This window comes from Mustela nivalis (assembly GCF_964662115.1).
Source record: "Mustela nivalis genome assembly, chromosome: 4".
NCBI lineage: Eukaryota > Metazoa > Chordata > Mammalia > Carnivora > Mustelidae > Mustela > Mustela nivalis.
This window is the reverse complement of record NC_139023.1, coordinates 25,521,815-25,544,353: the sequence shown is the minus strand read 5'-3', so window position 1 is coordinate 25,544,353 and position 22,539 is coordinate 25,521,815. Positions and strand designations below refer to the sequence as shown.

The 22,539-nt window shown below is 39.8% G+C and overlaps 1 protein-coding gene across 2 annotated transcripts in view; it reads right to left on the bottom strand.

The window, feature by feature from the left end:
• SCFD2 (sec1 family domain containing 2) overlaps window positions 1-22,539 on the bottom strand; it is a 439,667-nt gene that overhangs the window by 348,710 nt on the left and 68,418 nt on the right. For both annotated transcript variants that reach the window (XM_082728303.1, XM_082728304.1), the window contains exon 3: window positions 17,117-17,244. In XM_082728303.1, coding sequence (XP_082584429.1) covers window positions 17,117-17,244 — 128 coding nt within the window. The remainder of the gene's footprint in view (window positions 1-17,116; window positions 17,245-22,539) is intronic.

The window sequence follows — 22,539 nt, the reverse complement described above, 5'->3', positions numbered from 1 at the left end:
TACCTAGTAGTGCAATTGCTGGGTCATAGGGTAGCTCTATTTTTAACTTTTTGAGGAACCTCCATACTATTTTCCAAAGTGGCTGTACCAACTTGCATTCCCACCAACAGTGTAAGAGGGTTCCCTTTTCTCCACATCCTCTCCAACATTTGTTGTTTCTTGCCCTGTCAGTTTTTGCCACTCTAACTGGTGTAAGGTTGTATCTCAATGTGGTTTTAATATGAATTTCCTTGATGGCTAATGTTGTTGAACATTTTTTCATGCATCTGTTAGCCATTTGTATGTCTTCTTTGGAGAAGTGTCCATGTCTTCTGCCCATTTTTGACTTGATTATTTGTTTTTCGGGTATTGAGTTTGAGAAGTTCTTTATAGATTTTACATACCAGCCCTTTCTCTGTAGTGTCATTTGCAAATATCTTCTCCCATTCCGTGGTTTGCCTCTTTGTTTTGTTGACTGTTTCCTTTGCTGAGCAGAAGCTGTTTTTCATTTTTTAACTGGGTTATGTTAATCACCATACAGTATATCAGTAGTTTTTGATGTAGTGTTCCATGATTCATTGTTTGCATATAACACCCAGTGCTCCATGCAATCCATACCCTCCTTAATACCCATCACCAGGCTCACCCATCCCCTCACCCCTCTCCCTTATAAAACCCTCAGTTTGTTTCCCGGAGTCCATAGTCTCTCATGGTTTGTCTCCCACTCCAATTACTCCCCCTTCATTTTTGCCTCCCCCTAATGTCCTCCATGCTATTCTTTATATGCAGAAGCTTTTTATCTTGATGAAGTTCCAAAAGTTCATTTTCACTTTTGTTGCCCTTGCCTTCGGAGATGTGTCTTGAAAGAAGTTGCTGTGGCCAATGTCAAAGAGTTTACTGCCTATGTTCTCCTCTAGGATTTTGGTAGATTCCTGTTTCACATTTAGGTCTTTCATCTATTCAGAGTTTATCTTTTAAAAGACCCATTTAAAGCATAAGAGACCAATGGCTTTTTATGTAACATGGTATGGAAAATCCAATGTTATGATTTTATATTCCACAATGTAATTAAATATAAGTAATTGCCTCTTGCAAAGCTGGTGCAGTATCAAAGAAGAATATCTTCAATTTTCTGAAAAGGTATTAAAATAGTCCTCCCTTTTCCAACTATATATCTTTCCGAGGCCATTTATTTTTATAAACTTCATCCAAAATACTACACCATAACAGATTATGAAGAAGCAAATAAAAGAAAACAGCTGGCTTCTATTAAATCAGACATTAGAGGTGCACAAAAATGTAAAACAGTGCTAGTCTACATTATTTTGTTTTAGGAATGAGATATTTTTCATAAAAACATTACTCATGTTCACATGCAATAGGTTTACCACATTTTTATATTAATAAATAAATATCTTTTTTTTTTAATTTTTTATTTTTGATAAACATATATTTTTATCCCCAGGGGTACAGGTCTGTGAATCACCAGGTTTACACACTTCACAGCACTCACCAAAGCACATACCCTCCCCAATGTCCATAATCCCACCCCCTTCTCCCAAACCCCCTCCCCCCAGCAACCCTCAGTTTGTTTTGTGAGATTAAGAGTCACTTATGGTTTGTCTCCCTCCCAATCCCATCTTGTTTCATTTATTCTTCTTCTACCCACTTAAGCCTCCATGTTGCATCACCACTTCCTCATATCAGGGAGATCATATGATAGTTGTCTTTCTCTGCTTGACTTATTTCGCTAAGCATGATACGCTCTAGTTCCATCCATGTTGTCGCAAATGGCAAGATTTCATTTCTTTTGATGGCTGCATAGTATTCCATTGTGTATATATACCACATCTTCTTGATCCATTCATCTGTGGATGGACATCTAGGTTCTTTCCATAGTTTGGCTATTGTGGACATTGCTGCTATAAACATTCGGGTGCATGTGCCCCTTTGGATCGCTACATTTGTATCTTTAGGGTAAATACCCAATAGTACAATTGCTGGGTCATAGGGCAGTTCTATTTTCAACATTTTGAGGAACCTCCATGCTGTTTTCCAGAGTGGCTGCACCAGCTTCCATTCCCACCAACAGTGTAGGAGGGTTCCCCTTTCTCCGCATCCTCGCCAGCTTCTGTCATTTCCTGACTTGTTTATTTTAGCCATTCTGACTGGTGTGAGGTGATATCTCATTGTGGTTTTGATTTGTATTTCCCTGATGCCGAGTGATATGGAGCACTTTTTCATGTGTCTGTTGGCCATCTGGATGTCTTCTTTGCAGAAATGTCTGTTCATGTCCTCTGCCCATTTCTTGATTGGATTATTTGTTCTTTGGGTGTTGAGTTTGCTAAGTTCTTTATAGATTCTGGACACTAGTCCTTTATCTGATATGTCGTTTGCAAATATCTTCTCCCATTCTGTCAGTTGTCTTTTGATTTTGTTAACTGTTTCCTTTGCTGTGCAAAAGCTTTTGATCTTGATGAAATCCCAATAGTTCATTTTTTCCCTTGCTTCCCTTGCCTTTTGCGTTGTTCCTAGGAAGATGTTGCTGCGGCAGAGGTCGAAGAGGTTGCTGCCCGTGTTCTCCTCAAGGATTTTGATGGATTCCTTTCGCACATTGAGGTCCTTCATCCATTTTGAGTCTATTTTTGTGTGTGGTGTAAGGAAATGGTCCAATTTCATTTTTCTGCATGTGGCTGTCCAATTTTCCCAGCACCATTTATTGAAGAGGCTGTCTTTTTTCCATTGGACATTCTTTCCTGCTTTGTCGAAGATGAGTTGACCATAGATTTGAGGGTCTATTTCAGGGCTCTCTATTCTGTTCCATTGATCTATGTGTCTGCTTTTGTGCCAGTACCATGCTGTCTTGATGATGACAGCTTTGTAATAGAGCTTAAAGTCCGGAATTGTGATGCCACCAACGTTGGCTTTCTTTTTCAATATCCCTTTGGCTATTCGAGGTCTTTTCTGGTTCCATATAAATTTTAGCATTATTTGTTCCATTTCTTTGAAAAAGATGGATGGTACTTTGATAGGAATTGCATTAAATGTGTAGATTGCTTTAGGTAGCATAGACATTTTCACAATATTTATTCTTCCAATCCAGGAGCATGGAACATTTTTCCATTTCTTTGTGTCTTCCTCAATTTATTTCATGAGTACTTTATAGTTTTCTGAGTATAGATTCTGTGTCTCTTTGGTTAGGTTTATTCCTAGGTATCTTATGGTTTTGGATGCAATTGTAAATGGGATTGACTCCTTAATTTCTCTTTCTTCTGTCTTGCTGTTGGTGTAGAGAAATGCAACTGATTTCTGTGCATTGATTTTATATCCTGACACTTTACTGAATTCCTGTATAAGTTCTAGCAGTTTTGGAGTGGAGTCTTTTGGGTTTTCCACATATAGTATCATATCATCTGCGAAGAGTGATAATTTGACTTCTTCTCTGCCGATTTGGATGCCTTTAATTTCCTTTTGTTGTCTGATTGCTGAGGCTAGGACCTCTAGTACTAGGTTGAATAGCAGTGGTGATAATTGACATCCCTGCCGTGTTCCTGACCTTAGCGGAAAAGCTTTCCGTTTTTCTCCATTGAGAATGATATTTGCGGTGGGTTTTTCATAGATGGCTTTGATGATATTGAGGTATGTGCCCTCTATCCCTACACTTTGAAGAGTTTTGATCAGGAAGGGATGCTGTACTTTGTCAAATGCTTTTTCAGCATCTATTGAGAGTATCATATGGTTCTTGTTCTTTCTTTTATTGATGTGTTGTATCACATTGACTGATTTGCGGATGTTGAACCAACCTTGCAGCCCTGGAATAAATCCCACTTGGTCATGGTGAATAATCTTTTTAATGTACTGTTGAATCCTATTGGCTAGTATTTTGTTGAGTATTTTCGCATCTGTGTTCATCAAGGATATCGGTCTATAGCTCTCTTTTTTGGTGGGATCCTTGTCTGGTTTTGGGATCAAGGTGATGCTGGCCTCATAAAATGAGTTTGGAAGTTTTCCTTCCATTTCTATTTTTTGGAACAGTTTCAGGAGAATAGGAATTAGTTCTTCTTTAAATGTTTGGTAGAATTCCCCCGGGAAGCCGTCTGGCCCTGGGCTTTTGTTTGTTTGGAGATTTTTAATGACTGTTTCAATCTCCTTACTGGTTATGGGTCTGTTCAGGCTTTCTATTTCTTCCTGGTTCAGTTGTGGTAGTTTATATGTTTCTAGGAATGTATCCATTTGTTCCAGATTGTCAAATTTATTGTCGTAGAGTTGCTCATAGTATGTTCTTATAATAGTTTGTATTTCTTTGGTGTTAGTTGTGATCTCTCCTCTTTCATTCATGATTTTATTTATTTGGGTCCTTTCTCTTTTCTTTTTGATAAGTCGGGCCAGGGGTTTATCAATTTTATTAGTTCTTTCAAAGAACCAGCTCCTAGTTTCGTTGATTTGTTCTATTGTTTTTTTGGTTTCTATTTCATTGATTTCTGCTCTGATCTTTATGATTTCTCTTCTCCTGCTGGGCTTAGGGTTTCTTTCTTGTTCTTTCTCCAGCTCCTTTAGGTGTAGGGTTAGGTTGTGTACCTGAGACCTTTCTTGTTTCTTGAAAAAGGCTTGTACCGCTATATATTTTCCTCTCAGGACTGCCTTTGTTGTGTCCCACAGATTTTGAACCATTGTATTTTCATTGTCATTTGTTTCCATGATTTTTTTCAATTCTTCTTTAATTTCCCGGTTGACCCATTCATTCTTTAGAAGGATACTGTTTAGTCTCCATGTATTTGGGTTCTTTCCAAACTTCCTTTTGTGGTTGAGTTCTAGCTTTAGAGCATTGTGGTCTGAAAATATGCAGGGAATGATCCCAATCTTTTGATACCGGTTGAGTCCTGATTTAGGACCGAGGATGTGATCTATTCTGGAGAATGTTCCATGTGCACTAGAGAAGAATGTGTATTCTGTTGCTTTGGGATGAAATATTCTGAATATATGTGTGATGTCCATCTGGTCCAGTGTGTCGTTTAAGGCCTTTATTTCCTTGCTGATCTTTTGCTTGGATGACCTTTCCATTTCAGTGAGGGGAGTGTTAAAGTCCCCTACTATTATTGTATTATTGTTGATGTGTTTCTTTGATTTTGTTATTAATTGGTTTATATAGTTGGCTGCTCCCACATTGGGGGCATAGATATTTAAAATTGTTAAATCTTCTTGTTGGACAGACCCTTTGAGTATGATATAGTGTCCTTCCTCATCTCTTATTATAGTCTTTGGCTTAAAATCTAATTGATCTGATATAAGGATTGCCACTCCTGCTTTCTTCTGATGTCCATTAGCATGGTAAATTCTTTTCCACCCCCTCACTTTAAATCTGGAGGTGTCTTCGGGCTTAAAATGTGTTTCTGGGAGGCAACATATAGATGGGTTTTGTTTTTTTATCCATTCTGATACCCTGTGTCTTTTGACAGGGGCATTTAGCCCATTCACATTCAGGGTAACTATTGAGAGATATGAATTTAGTGCCATTGTATTGCCTGTAAGGTGACTGTTACTGTATATGGTCTCTGTTCCTTTCTGATCTACCACTTGTAGGCTCTCTCTTTGCTTAGAGGACCGCTTTCAATATTTCCTGTAGAGCTGGTTTGGTATTTGCAAATTCTTTCAGTTGTTGTTTGTCCTGGAAGCTTTTAATCTCTCCTTCTATTTTCAATGATAGCCTAGCTGGATATAGTATTCTTGGCTGCATGTTTTTCTCGTTTAGTGCTCTGAAAATATCATGCCAGCTCTTTCTGGCCTGCCAGGTCTCTGTGGATAAGTCAGCTGCCAATCTAATATTTTTACCATTGTATGTTACAGACTTCTTTTCCCGGGCTGCTTTCAGGATTTTCTCTTTGTCACTGAGACTTGTAAATTTTACTATTAGGTGACGGGGTGTGGGCCTATTCTTATTGATTTTGAGGGGCGTTCTCTGAACCTCCTGAATTTTGATGCTCGTTCCCTTTGCCATATTGGGGAAATTCTCCCCAATAATTCTCTCCAGTATACCTTCTGCTCCCCTCTCTCTTTCTTCTTCTTCTGGAATCCCAATTATTCTAATGTTGTTTCGTCTTATGGTGTCACTTATCTCTCGAATTCTCCCCTCGTGGTCCAGTAGCTGTTTGTCCCTCTTTTGCTCAGCTTCTTTATTCTCTGTCATTTGGTCTTCTATATCACTAATTCTTTCTTCTGCCTCATTTATCCTAGCAGTTAGAGCCTCCATTTTTGATTGCACCTCATTAATAGCTTTTTTGATTTCAACTTGGTTAGATTTTAGTTCTTTTATTTCTCCAGAAAGGGCTTTTATATCTCTCGAGAGGGTTTCTCTCATATCTTCCATGCCTTTTTCGAGCCCGGCTAGAACCTTGAGAATTGTCATTCTGAACTCTAGATCTGACATATTACCGATGTCTGTATTGATTAGGTCCCTAGCCTTTGGTACTGCCTCTTGTTCTTTTTTTTGTGTTGAATTTTTACGTCTTGTCATTTTGTCCAGATAAGAGTAAATGAAGGGGGAAGTAAAATACTAAAAGGGTGGCAACAACCCCAGGAAAATATGCTTTAACCAAATTAGAAGAGATCCAAAATCGTGAGTGGGGAGAAAGGGGATAAAAAGAGGTTCAAAAAGGAAGAAAGAAGAAAAAAAAAAAAAAAGAAAAGAAAAGAAAAGAATTTTTTTAAAAAAGAAAACACCTTTCAGAAAGTGGTTGTTTTTCTGTTTCCAGAATTGCTGTTCTTCTTCTCTTCGATCTGCCGATGGATTTTCAGGTGTTTGCAATCTTTAGATAAGCTATCTAGCTGATCTCCGGCTAGCTGAAGCAGTCTCAGCTTGCTACTTCTCCGCCATCTTGACTCTTCTCAATATCTTTTTTTTTTTTAAAGATTTTATTTATTTACTTGACAGAGAGAAATCACAAGTAGATGGAGAGGCAGGCAGAGAGAGAGAAAGGGAAGCAGGCTCCCCGCTGAGCAGAGAGCCCGATGCGGGACTCGATCCCAGGACTCCGAGATCATGACCTGAGCCGAAGGCAGCGGCTTAACCCACTGAGCCACCCAGGCGCCCCTAATAAATAAATATCTTTAAAAATTATTCCTGCTTGAATTTCTAATGTAATATTATTTACCTACCAATGAATCAATAGATATAATCCATATAAACAAAAGCTTATGGGGTCCTCAATAATTTTTAAGAATGTAAAGGGGTTCTAAGACCAAAAAGTTTGAGAACCATTGTTCATAATCAATGTCACCCTTGGATTCCACAAGAGAATGATAGAAAAAACAATCCATTAAACAAGTATATAACAAATACCAACTGAGAGTATTAATTCAAAATGTACTTACTAACTTCACGAACATTTACTGGATATAGAGTAAGTTCAAGATCTTCTGTTAGATATGGATAATACCAAGAAGCATAGGCAAGAGTTCTCAGCCCCAACTACTCAGGGTCTGCTAGTAACTACTGCAACAGCAATATGAACAAAAAACAGTACCAACAAGAACATAAGATGCTGTCCATTAGAGAGCATGGGAGGGAATAAGAGATACGCTGGAGAAAGTGTTAGGTAAGATAAAGCCAGGAGACTGTGTATTTCAGTTTTTTGCAGGGGAGGGAGGGATAGAAGTAGGCTTTAAGATCAGCAGCAATCATTAACGGAGTACATATGCATAAGGTACAACAAAAGATACAAAAATATCTACAGTCATCTTGGAAGGTAGAAGTAAGGAACAGAAAGCATAAAACAACTATCAGAAAAAAAGAAGATAATCAGGGATAGCCTCCCAGTAGAATAGTACCAAACATTAAAGAAGAATTAATACCTATTCCCCTGAAACTGTTTCAAAAAATAGAAATGGAAAGAAAACTCCCTAATTCTCTATGAGGCTAGCATTATCTTGATCCCAAAACCAAAGACCCCACCTAAAAGGAGAATTACACACAAATATCACTGATGAACACAGATGCAAAAAGTCTCACCAAGATACTAGCTAATAGGATCCAAGAGTACACTTAAAGGATTATTCACCACAACCAAGTGGGATTTATTCCTGGGCTGCAAGGGTGGTGGGTGGTTCAATTTTCACAAATCAGTCAATGTGATATATCACATTATTAAAAGAAAGGACAAGAACCATATGATCCTCTCAACAGATGCTGAAAACGCATCTGAAAAAAATACAGCATCCTTTCTTGATAAAAAACTATCTGCAGTGTAGGAATAGAAGGAACATACCCCAATATCATAAAAGCCATATATGAAAAACCCACAGCAAATACCATTCTCAATGGGGGAAAATTGAGAGCTTTTCCCCTCAGGTCAGGAATACAACAGAGATGTCCACTCTCACCACTCTTGTTCAACATAGTAGTGAAGTCCTAGCCTCATCAATCAGCCAGGGGGGTAGAAAAAAAAAAAAAAAGGCATCCACATCAGCAAAGACAAACTTCCACCACTCTTTGTAGAGGACATGACATTCTATGTGGAAAACCCAAAAGACTCTACCCCAAAACTGAAAGAACTCATACAGGAATTCAGCAAAGTGGCAGGATATAAAATTAATGAATGAAAGTCAGCTGGGCTTCTATACACTAACAATGAGACAAAAGAAAGAGTAATCAAGAAATCGATCCCACTTACGATTGCACCAAAACCATAGGAAATACAAATAAACCTAACCAAAAAGGTAAAAGATCTCTACTCTGAAAACTACAGATCACTCATGAAAGAAATTAAGGAAGGTATTAAAAAATGGAAAAATGTTCTATGCTCATGGATTGGGAGAACAAATATTGATAAAATGTCTATGCTACCCAAAGCAATATACACATTTAATGCAATCCCTATCAAAATACCATCAACATATTTCACAGACCTGGAATAAACAATCCTAAAATTTGTATAGAACCAGAAAAGACCATGAATAGGCAAAGGAATGTTGAAAAAGAAAAAAAATCTGGTGGCATCACAATTCTGAACTTCAAGCTCTATTACAAAGCAGTAATCATCAAGACAGTATGGCACTGGCACAGAAACAGACACATAGATCAATGGAATATAATAGAGACCCAGAATTGGACCTTCAACTCTATAGTCAACTAATTTTTGACAAAGCAGGAATGACTATCCAATGGAAAAAAGACAATCTCTTCAACAAATGTGTTGGGAAAATTGGACAGCCACATGCAGAAAAATGAAACTGGACCATTTCCTTACACCATACACAAAAACAGACTCAAAATGGAAGAAAGACCTAAATGTAAGACAGTGATCCCTCAAAATCCTAGAGAAGAAGGCAAGCAGCAACCTCTTTGACATCAGCTGTAGCAAACTGCTACCAGATATGTCTCTAAAGGCAAGAGAAACAAAAGGAAAAATGAACTATTGGGACTTCATCAAGATAAAATCTTTTACACAGCAAAGAAAACAGCCAACAAAACCAAAAGGCAACCTTTGGAATGGAAGAGGATATTTGCAAATGACAGACATATCAGATAAAGAGCTGTATCCAGTCTCTAAAGAACTTGTCAAACTCAACACCCAAAGAACAAATAATCCAATCAAGAAATGGGCAGAATACACAAACAGACATTTCTCCAAAGAAGACATCCAAATGGCCAACAGACACATGAAAAAGTGCTCCACATCACTCAGCATCGGAGAAATGCAAATCAAAACCACAATGATAAATACCTAGCAGTGCAATTGCTGGTATTTACCCAAAGGATACAAACATTGTGATCCAAAGGGGCACCTGCACCCCAATATTTATAGCAGCAACGTCCACATTAGCCAAACTATGGAAAGAGCCCAGACAGCCCATTGACAGATAAATGGATAAAGGAGATGTGGTGTATATATATACAACTTAACCATCTAAAAAAATGAAATCTTACCATTCACAATGACATGGATGGAACTAGAGGGTATTATACTATGTGAAAGAAGTCAATCAGAGAAAATTATCATACGATTTCACACATATGTGGAATTTAAGAAACAGATGAACATAGGAGAAGGAAACAAAAAATAAAAGAAGATAAAAACAGAGAGGGAGACAAACCATAAGATTAACTCTAGGAAACAAACTGAGGGTTGCTGGAGGGGGTTGGGGGATGAATTAACTGGGGGATGGGCATTAAGGAGGGCACGTGATGTAAAGAGCACTGGGTGTCATACGCAGCTGATGAATCACTAAATTCTACCTCTGAAACTAAAACAAATAAACAAACAAAACACAATGAGATACCACCTCATACCGGTCAGAATGGCTAAAATTAATAAGTCAGGAAACAACAGATATTGGCAGGGATACAGAGAAAGGGGAACCCTCTTACAGTGCTGGTGGGAACGCAAGGTGGTGCAGCCACTCTGGAAAACAGCATGGAGGTTCCTCAAAAAGTTAAAAAGACGGGCGCCTGGGGGGCTCCGTGGGTTAAAGCCTCTGCTTTAGGCTCAGGTCATGATCCCAGCTTCCTGGGATCAAGTCCTGCATGGGACTCTGCTCGGTGGGGAGCCTGCTTCCCTTCCTCTCTCTCTGCCTGCCTCTCTGCCTACTTGTGATCTCTGTCTGTCAAAATAAATGAATAAAATATTAAAAAAAAAAAAAAGGTTAAAAACAGAGCTACCCTATGACCCAGCAATTGCAGTACTGGGTATTTACCATAAAGATACAAATGTAGTGATCTGAAGGGGCATGTGCACCCGAATGTTTACAGCAGCAGTGGGCACAGTAATGAAAACATGGAAAGAGTCCAGATGTCCACTGACAGATGAATGGATGAAATGGATAAAGAAGATGTGATGCACACACACACAATGGAATATTACTCAGCCACCAAAAATTGAAATCGTGCTATTTGTAACAACACAGATAGAACCAGAGGGTATAATACTGAAAGAAATACCATATGATTTCACTCATATGTGGAATTTAAATAACAGAACAGATGAACATAGGGGAAGGGAAGGAAAAATAAAGTAAGATAAAAATTAAAAAGGAGGCAAACCATAAGAGGTGCTGAGCTCTAGGAAATAAACTGAGGGTTGCTAGAGGGAAGGTGGGTAGGGAAAAGCAATAACTGGTTGATGGTCATTAAGGAGGGCGTTTGATGTATGAGCACTGGGTATTATATGCAATGGATGAATCACTAATCTCTACCCCTAAAACTAATTAAAAAAAAAAAAAAAAAAGAGGAAGATAATCAGAAGAGCAGAGTGTCATGAAGACCAAGGGAAAAGAACCAAGGCAAGCAGCTGGGTGGCTCAGTCAGTTAAGTGTCTGACTTTGGCTGGGTTCATGTTCTCAGGGTCCTGGGATCAAGCCCTGCATAAGGCTCCCTGCTCAGCAGGGAGTTTGCTTGTCCTTCTTCCTCTGTCCCTCCCCCAACTCATGCACATGCACTCTCTCACTCTCTCAAATAAATAAATCAATAAAAATCTTTAAAAAAAAGAAAAGAACCCAAGGGAGAAGACAGGATTGGATGTTACACACACATCAAGAGGAACAATTCCAAACAGGAATTTTGTAAATACAAATATTAATTCATGTGAGTGAAAGTGGAAATAGTCATTGTCACTCTATTACCCACCCACACTCATTAAGCAATCCATTCAGAAGCACTAAGCCATCCTCTATGCACCAAATTTAACAGCCAGGGAAGAATTTGATATGGACACTATGTAGCAAGATTTCAGATTAGCACAGATTTAACTACAATGCACTATAGTAAATGCTACAGGAAAAAGAGGTGTGGATCCTCAGAAGCTAGAGCAATCAATTCAGCCTGCTGAGGAAGGGCAGAAGAGCAGAGGGAGATTAGATATGGTTTCCCAGAGAGAGTGACTTTTGCATTAGATCCTGAAAAATAAGATGGGCTTTGACAAGAAAGATTGTGTGTGTGTGGGTGTGGGTGTGGGTGTGGGTGTGCACGCGCGCGCGCACGCACGTGCGCGCAAGGCATGCACACTTGAAAGTGAGTGGTATATTAGTCAAGGTCTTGGCAGGAAAGAGATGGCACATTCAAAGGAGGAAAAGAAGGCAAGCTTAATGATGGGACTTTTTACAAGAAAGCAGCCTAAGTAAATCAACAAGGGCCTAGTAGAAGGATGCAATCAATTGCAGCCTGAAAAGGTAGAAGACAGGTAAATGATACCCTAAGGACACTCTCCTTTCACCCTCTAAAACCCCTGCCCCTGCCTCCCATTGGCGGACTCTGCCTGAGAGGTCAAGGACAGGGAAGCCTGTTGAGGCAGTCCAAAATGGTTAGTCTCCAAAAGCACAGGTACAGAAACAGGGCAGTGGATCTGCTGAGACAATCAAATGGGGAGTATTTCAGGCAAAGACCAGAAAGATCTGGCTTTGTGGGAGTTTTTGCTGGGGTCTCGGGAGAAGGGAGGGAGGGCATTGGGAAAGGATCAGGGAAACATCCAGCCAGAGGGCAGAGGAAGTTTAAAATCATCATGCCCAGGAGTTTGGACACTCTCTTGAGGCAGTGGGGACACACCCAAGGGCTTTAAGTGCAGAATGCCATAGTCATCTCTGTGTGTCAGTAGTTTGATTCCTCTATCTAGAAAGATGCCTGGTATAGAAGTCCGCAGACCCAGGTTTGTATCCCGGCTTACTTGCTGTAAGACCGTATGAGTCTGGGTGCAGACAGGCAGAACACACCGCAGTTATCCAAACAGAGAAAATGTAGCATGAAAAACTGAACTGCATCACCGAAAGGGTAAAGAGAGCTCCAAGGGATGGGGGCTGCAGCAACCATCGGAAGCAGGTACCACCACTGCACTGAGGAAACAAAGGGCAGAGGTTGGATATTAAAACTGAGAATCACAGGAAAGTGTGGCTGACTCTCAGATGTCTGAGAAGGGAGCCCTCCCTGGCTGCGCGGACACCCCTGCGGGGGCAGGCCCACGAAGCTGCTCCCTCACATGGGGGCGGAACTGCACAGTGCCTGCCAACGGTAGTGCCAGTCTGACCCTGACAAGCAGAAGGAAAGGCCATGAGAAGCAGAGAGGAAGGGGCACGTGGCTCCTTCCCTGCCCGCCTTGCCGTCTCCCTTGATCAGGGAGTCAGCTGGAAGAGCACAGCGGTGGTCTGCAGAGTCCCAACGTTACCGAGCCAAAGAGTGAGGTGCGAGTGGAGAGACAGTAACTTCACTACTGGCATGGGAATCCTGGAAAAGAAACGGCACGTTCTGGGGCCTCAGTTTTCCTTGTCTGTGAAATAGGAGTAAAAAAAAAAAGTACCAAATTCAAAAGATTATTGAAAGGCTTGCATGAAACAAATTGCATAAAAACTATGTTAAAGTAAAAATCGGTTCCTTTCCCCATTCCTCAAATTGTGGGAACAGCTTCTATATGAAGACAAGGAAGTGTGAGAGTTAATAATCAGTGTATGTGTCCTATGTACCCAGATTTTCTCATCTTTTATAAACTACCCTATATCACATGGTATGTGGATTTTATTGGGTTTTAACCTATCCTTTTGGCAGTTTGACAATCTCCTCCACTCATTTCAACAACATACACACACACGCACACACACACGCGTGCGCACACACACACACACAGATGTGTATGCACACGTGCTCCCATTAGTCCCAGAAAAAATTCTCCAAAATGAAGGTGAAAGATATCAATGTGATTAAAACGTAGTTGTTATCCAATCAGAACTGGATGAACTCTAGCACCAGGAAAGGAAGCATAGTATCCTCGATGAGGCTGAAAAAGTATAGATTGAGTAAAATGGTAAAGTGCTTAGATTTATTCGTGTTTTTTACTTTTTTATTTTTTTTTTTAAGATTTATTTATTTGACAGTTCATAAGTAGGTAGAGAGGCAGGCAGAGAGAGAGGAAGGGAAGCAGGCTCCCTGCTAAGCAGTGAGCCCAATGCGGGGCTTGATCCCAGGACCCCGGGATCATGACCTGAGCCAAAGGCAGAGGCTTTAACCCACTGAGCCACCCAGGCACCCCTATTGCTGTTTTTTTAAGCCAGTAGTATGAAGTGGTAAAGGAGGAAATGATAGAAGCATTGGTGGCAAGCAACATTTACTAATCTCATTTGGAGCTTCATTAGAAGTATAGTATCCAAAAAGAGGTGAAGACCAAGACATCGTTCTTCCACTCTGGATGTCACATTTAGGGAGAGACATTAACAAACTGGGGCTTTTTGGCTCCAAACTAGAGGCAGTGGTGATGGTAAAGGTGGGAGAGGCTTGTCTCTTCACAAATGGTTGAAAGAGCCCATCCCATGTAATAGTGAGTGTATGCAGCAGACACTATGGCCCCCAGCAGTTGGAGAGTAAATTAATGTCTCAATGTAGTGGACCAGATTATTGTTTGGAAATTAGCTCAAGAGATTTTTCTCCAAAAGTGACCACAGAAGCTTGTAAATTCCAAATACGAGCAAGATGATTTCGGGGGTGAACAGAGTCAGGAACAAGGTAACAGAATGCAATGGTAACTAAGCTGAAAATGGGAAAACTACGTAGAATTCTGCATAAAGAGAGAATGTATTATCAACAAGGAGATACTCAGCATAAAGACCAGAGAAGGACACGTGAATTGGAAAGAGTGAGTAAGCATATTTCCCTTCCCAGAAGGACAGGGGAAAATCATCAAAATCAGTTTGTTTGCTTTGATTCCCCTCTCATCAAACCACCTCCTTTTAATCTGGTTTCCCATGTAGACTCCCTCTCCCAGACTCCCACACCAACCCCAGTCCGCTTCAGTCAGAACCCTCACTCTGCTCAAAGCTTTCTTTCTCCTTCAATATTTCAGGAAATAGGTATTTGCCCTACTTTTATGGACAGGGAAATTGAGGTTCGGCTCTTTGGTGACAGAACCAGACGTAGCTGGCTTTTTACCCATCACATGCACAAGCACAAGGCCACGGCGAGTCTAGAAGTGAATGTTGCAAAGAAGTCAAGAAGGATGAGGACGGAGGAAAACGAACTTATATTTAATGATCTCGGAGACTTTTCTGTTACAAAGTGTCAGAAGTCAGGCTGCACTAGACTAATACACAAGAAAATAATGAAGAAACAGAGGAATCAAGCGTAGAACGCTTTGCCAAGAAATCTGGCTGCAAAAGAAAGAATGATGTCATAGAGTCTGTTTTCCTTCAGCTCCAATGTGATCTTCCTGCCACCCATTAAACTCTGGGAAGTATGTCGATTCTGCAGACAGCAAGAGGACAAACTGTAAAGATTCTCCAGCCACAGAAGGACTCCAGAGAGACAGATTCTGTGTAAAATGTAGAAACTGAGACAGGCATCTTCTACCCATTTCTTCTGTAATTGGACATCTTGGAGCCAAATGAATGGGTTCTCAGAGTCTATTTCTTTTGTACTTTTGGGATACATTTTTCATCTTGAAAGCCAGTAGGAAAAAAATCAATTCAGTTTACAGGGTTTTAAAAATCACTTTTCTGGAACACATTTATTTAGCTAACTGACAATTTAATAACAAGCTCTTGGAAAGATGGCATGTGTTTATACGTGAAATGATAAAATGAATTTTTTTCTTTGTTTTAGCAATTAAACTTTTCTCCTTTCACAGACTGATGTGTCTTTCTACTGGTGTTCATAATGTCTTAACATGAGTTTACCTTGTACTGATAAATTTTATATTTAAAATCTGAGGTTGGAATCATGGGATCCCTCTCAATCAATTTAAATACAAGAGAATCCTCAATCTCGAATTAAAATTTCTATTTAATGTCTCAAAAGTATAAAAAGCCTCTATCACAGAAAAATTTATACTTCAGTAGAATTTATAGTGGGGGGTGGGAGAATAGTACATAGTTTAAAGCATATTTCATAGTTTTAAATGCTGTTAGAAAAAAGCATTCCAGCCATCTAAGAGACAAGAGCATGATTTTTTTATGATAAACTATGTGATAAGGAATTTTCAAATACCAAGGTTTCATTATGCTTAAGCTCTAGATCTTTTCCTTACTGTTCACAGTGATATATTTGTTGGTATATAAAAATGAGACATGCCAGAAATTCTGACTAGTGATATGAAGCAGAAACAAGGAGCCGCACTGCTAAGCTTTTACCAAATTATAGTTGGCACATGGGGAAAGTGTGATTTGGGCCAATGTTTTCAATCCTTCTTGGAACCAAAGTTTGCTAACAATTGTCTGTATCTTTCCCTTTTTTTTTTTCTCTCCCCATGTCTGGAGTTTGGGGAGAATGCAAATCATTTCATCTGAGGTTTTTTTCCCACCCTTTGGTCAACAGAAAACTCAAACATTTAAATTTGAATTCATGGGGTTACCTGTCTGTTTTTGAACAATTTATTTCTGGCTTTGATATTTTTTATTTTATTTTTATTTTATTTATTTATTTGACAGACAGAGATTACAAGTAGGCAGAGAGGCAGGTAGAGAGAGAGGAGGAAGCAGGCTCCCCGCTGAGCAGAGAGCCCGATGTGGGGCTCAATCCAGTACCAGGGATCATGAATTGAGCCGAAGGCAGAGGCTTTAACCCACTGAATCACCCAGATGCCCCTGGCTTTGGTATTTTTTAAAAAATCCTCTAGAAAGTAAAGTGTGTTGATCTTTCAAGAGTCCTATACTGAGCAATAAAAATGGATTCATGCTCCATGAGAGAGCATCATTAGGCTGCATCATTGAACTGCAATATAAATTAACCTTATCACAAAACATTTGTGCAGTCCTACTTTTCTTGATTCACAATACGAATCTGTTCTTGTTTTACCATGCTCATGGATAAGGAACTCCATACAGGAAACACACTTGTTATAAATGTGTATCTAGACCTGTGAAAAGAAAAAGAAAGGAAGAAAGGAAGGAAGAGAGGAAGGGAGGGAGGGGAGAGGGGGGTGGCAACGAGGGGAAGAGGGTGGGAGGGAGAGAGGGAGTGAGTGAGTTAGCTGGGTCTAAAAAATGGGGTCATAGCCGACCCCTGAGGGCAGTGTGTCCCTACTCCTTGCCCACTCTTTCAACAGTGTACAAATGGCTTCGATACTTTCACTGAGTTACATGCTGCGTAGCCTGGCCCACAGTTCAGAGAAGCTCAAATCAACGTCCTCAGAGCCCATGGTCACTGTCTGTCCTAGCTAGCGGTGGATGTGCTTACCCATACTCATCTTGATTGGCAGGTTTTCTCTGCTTGCTGCTTCCACTAGATGTCTCCGGACTTCCATCACTGCCTCTTTGTGCCTGGTGCTCAGTAAGGCTTCCCACAGAGCTCTGGCAGCTGTGTCACTGCAATAAAATCACAAAAGAGCTTTAGAATAAATGTCTACTGGATGATAAGAGTCAAAAGCAAAATAATTTCTTAAATATCCTTTCTGAGCACTAATATAGCCTTTCCTACTGATAGGATTCGGATTAAATGAAGAATATCTAATCCACTTTACTCAGCACAAAATATTGAAGAAATTAAGGAGATAATAATATCAACCGCCCCTTTTGGGGGTGTGGGGGGGGGAGCTACACTGTGCTATGACAAGTGTGAGAAAACTGTATGATAAAGTGTTTGGAGACTTGCATTCAAAAATATTTCAGAGTATAATTCAATATTGCTCGAGGAACATATAAATGGTTTGTAAGACAAAATTAAAAACCTGTCTAAAAATGATTTGTCAGTGATTGTAAGCATATCCGTTTGACATAGCATACTTATCAGGGAAACACAAAGCAATCAGCAATGAGAATTCCTGTTCCAAAACTACTCAATAGACTTCCTAATGAATGGGTTTTGTACTGAATGAAAGTCAGGAATTGGGCTAAGTGACTGTGGCCTTAAGTAGCCCACTTTGGGCCTTAGGTTATAAGGCCGGCACTTCGGAAGACTTTACAATTAACCGTTGATCCAGCACGAAGCGATGCATTATGCACGGTCTCATCTGGGCTCACTTTTCCAACAGCCCTCTGTCTCACCCACCATGCCATGCCCAAATTATAAAAGACTACAGTGTTCTTTCCGGAAGATCTCTCATGTAGCCAAGTACACACGTTTGTAGCAACGCTTTAAAAACTGAGTATAAAAAAACAAAGATGACGTCTGTCCTTTTCTGAGGACATTTTCCCTCCACTTAAAGCCCCACTAACATCTCCTACTATCCAGTGAGGAATAGTTTGAAAATGAATGCATTTTTTGAGGGGTTAGATTTAAAAAGTTATATATAATATGACATTAATTTAACTTTAAATTTATACCTAATGAGGTGTAGCTTTCAAGTGTGAATTTCATTTAGAATAATGGAATGATGGGTTCCAGCACTGAGTTTAATATCTGGCACACAATAATCTTTCATTAATTAGTACTATTTTTATGACCATTTATTTTTTCTGATTGAACTATCATCACTGCTCAATATACTCTACTTGTTTTGCTCTGATCAAAACTGTCATCATTATAACTCAGCATCCAATATTCTAAGTTTAATTTAAATGAGCCGGTAAACTATTATGAGCCAAGTGCTCATCTCAGTGGTTGCAACATAGATCAAAATGAGGCACAAGCTCAAAATGAGGCTGAAAAATTAATCTCCCCCCCCAAAAATGTGATAAGAAGCAGGTCCATGCTTGCAAAGATTTTCCTGGTAGCAGAGAGCAAGGGCTCTAATCCTGGCGAAGAGGACCGGGACTCAAAGAATGATTTCCACTGGAAATGATGAGCAAGTACAGAGATATGTAAGCTCTGAAAAGCAGCCATGGCAAAAAGTTGTTACTCGGTCTGGGAAGGAAAATGGTCCAGTCTTCAAGGAGGATATAAAAGCTTCATCACAAAACAAGAAAACAAGAGGGAGAAGGACATTTCAGACATTTTGTTGCAATACAAAGTCCCACATACATGGCACTTAAGAGTACTGTTTACTCCACGCCCGGATGCAGGGGAGAGGGCAGGAGAAGTCAGGGAAAAGGGGGAGGAAGGAGCTACTCTACATGCAGTCCTGCATTCCCTGCCAAGGCTTATCATTCCGCAGGTGACAGGAAGCCAAGGAGTGTGCAACAGATTTCACATTCTGAAAAGAGCTGCACAGCTTAGCAGTAATGAAAACAGTCTTTATCACCATTCAAAATGAGCTCTATATCCTATGGGGCTTTGGGAAGACTATATAACGTCCCCAAAACTCTGAAGGCAATAGAGAAACACTAAAGTATTCTGAGTGGGGGAGGTATACTTCCAGGTTCCCCAGCTACAGTGCACAATTGTTCCTTGTGTGTGTTCTCCCAAAGCACCTCTCCCCAAATCACACAGGTTTCTCATGTATCTTCAACTCGACACACAACTTCTAGAGTAGAACCTCACTGCCCGCCTCTTTTCTATGAGAGTATGCATTTTGCTAATACAGAGTGTCTCTAAAATCACAGTGGGTTATGTAATACTGTGGTTGCCCCATGGGATTAGCATAGTGGTTAAAATGTGGGATTTGGGAGGAGAAAAAAATCTGCATTCAAACTTTGACCATTCCCCCCTTTACCCCTAACATCTACACAGCCTCTCTGATCTTCCACAGGCACCCCAAACACAGGGACCCCTTCTCCTCCTTTGCCAGGAATGCTCTTCCTTTACAAAGTGTCTGCGAAATGTCGCCTCATCAGAGAGGTCCCCTTTACTATCTTGTATAAGGAAGTGACGACAGCCTAACCTGGCACCTTACCCTGGCACTCCTCCCCCTTCCTGGGGCTCACTGTTCTACATAATCTTTATTACCATCTGGCCGAGCATATCTTTCCATGTTTATCTGTTTGTTATCTATCTCCTTCTCAGAAGGTAAGGTCCATCAAGGAACGTAGGGGTTTAGTTTTACTTGTTGCTAAGTCCCCACTCCCTAGAACAGTGCCAGGCCCCATGGTAGGTATACTCAGTAAATACTGAATAAGTGAATGAATAAAGCGTGCTTTCTGTTTCACCTTGTGCATGTAACTAACTCTGATTTCCTCCATCTTTTCATCTGTGAGACAGAGGGCACAACAGGGACGACCTCAGATGACTGATGTAAGGGTTAAATCTGGTAAGGCACCTCCTGATTCATAATAAATGTAAGCTGATGTGTTTGTTGTGATGGTTGGGCCTATCACTACGATATTGTCTTAAAATTCAATGTGTTCAAGGGTTTGTAATATATTCAGGAACTTCACTTAATGACACTGAGCATTTTTTTCATACAATCCTAATTTGTTCATACCTATTAAAGTCACGTGGGGCTTGTAGTCTCTGGCTCTTTTCTGTTGAAACATTTTTACAAGAAATACATAAGTTTCCCATGATCTCTAATACTGATACAGAGTGAGGTCATGCTTCCCTGAAAACTGTTTTGCTGATATAAACAAACTTGATTATCTAGATAGTGTGATAGTTTCTAATGTTTCTTTCTGAATAAAACAGTTTCCTAACCACACCAAACTGTTACCCACATCATACTTGGTCATTTTAGGCTTACCAAGTTTAAATGCAGGAACTAATTCTAGCTCTCTGAGTGACTGGCACTGAAGAGGATTAAATTGTACTCACTGGCAGCTCTGCTGTGTCCTGCACCCACTTCTGCTCCAAGTCACTCTTTCATTGGTGTGTGATGGTTTACAAACTGAATTTTTTTTTAATTTTAAGCATAACAATATTCATTGTTTTTGCACCACGCCCAGTGCTCCATGCAATCCATGCCCTCTCCAATATCTACCACCTGGTTCCCCTAACCTCCAACCTACCGCCCCTTCAAAACCCTCAGATTGTTTTTCAAAGTCCATAGTCTCTCATGGTTCACCTCCCCTTCCAATTTCCCTCAACTCCCTTCTCCTTTCCATCTCCCCTTGTCCTCCATGCTATTTATTATGCTCCACAAATAAGTGAAACCATATGATAATTGACTCTCTCTGCTTGACTTATTTCACTCAGCATAATCTCTTCCAGTCCCATCCATGTTGCTACAAGAGTTGGGTATTCATCCTTTCTGATGGAGGCACAATACTCCATAGTGTATATGGACCACATCTTCCTTATCCATTCATCTGTTGGAGGGCATCTTGGTTCTTTCCACAGTTTGGCAACTGTGGCCATTGCTGCTATAAACATTGGGGTACAGATGGCCCTTCTTTTCACTACATCTGTATCTTTGGGGTAAATACCCAGTAGTGCAATGGCAGGGTCATAGGGAAGTTCTATTTTTAATTTCTTGAGGAATCTCCACACTGTTCTCCAAAGTGGCTGCACCAACTTGCATTCCCACCAACAGTGTAAGAGGGTTCCCCTTTCTCCACATCCCCTCCAACACAGGTTGTTTCCTGTCTTGCTAATTTTGGCCATTCTAATACACACTGAATTCTTAGATCAGCATATGAGTTGAGTGTGGAGTTAATCACTGCCTTTCTCTAATATACTCATAAAAATTGATCCAATAGGCATTTCATACCACTGAAGTTTCACATGAAATCAATTCCTGGTGTCAAATGTTGTAAGTCAAGAGAAGTTAATTAAACCCACATGATAATCATACTAGTCCATTTAATGCAATACTTTATCCTTTCCAACTGTGCAAATATTCTGTTTTCCTGACGATGAATAAACAATACACAGAGTACTATCACCACAGAGCCAGTGTAATAGACTAGTGGTAGGCAGTTCTGTAGAAGCATGCATTCTAGAACCAAACAAAAAAGGGTCTGGTTCTGTGCATTAGCCCAGGAGAGTTACTCAATGTATCTGTACATGTGTCCTCCTATGTTAACTTGGGGATGGTAACAGTACCCAGTCAACAGATTATTATAAGAAGGTACTAATATAACCAGAGCACCTAGAACAATGCCTGACACATATTAAGTGTTCAATAAATGTACCAGTAGCAGCAGCAGTGGAAGTGATAAGAAAAAAAAAAAAAAAGGTCAGAATTTTCTCATGAGATATAGAAGAAAGCTTTTTTAAAAATAAAATTGTCTTTTCCATCTATTTGCATACATGTATGGATAAACACCGCCTGTAGCTTCATTTTCTAATATGAAAAGGTTACAATACATAACACACAATTCATGATACACACACTAAAAACTCCAACTCAAGCAATCCTCGGGTATATGACATCCTGAGATAAAGAATTTTGATTTTCATAAATAAAATAGGAACCTTTTCTATAGATTACTTCAAGACTTACAGCTATAGTAAGCAAAAATTTTTTAAAGAAATAATCTAAAGAAATAATCTAGTTTTAAAACAGGCAGAAAACATGAATAGATGTTTTTCCAAGGAAGACATATGGATGGCCAAAAGACACATGAAAAGAGGCTTAACATCACTCATCATCAGGCAAATACAAATCAAAACTATGATAAGATACCACCTTACACCTGTCAGAATGGCTAAATTAAGTAAGGTTTTATGCAATGACTTCTGTGCCAGCTTCTTGCCTCATGAATTATATTGAAATTCTGTAGACTGCACACAACAGGATATTTTAAAACTAGGATTGCTACTTATAGGAGGAGTTCAGATTCCATAAATATTTCCAGACTGATTTACAAAGTGCATGTATGATTTCTGGGGTAGAAGTGAACATTAAA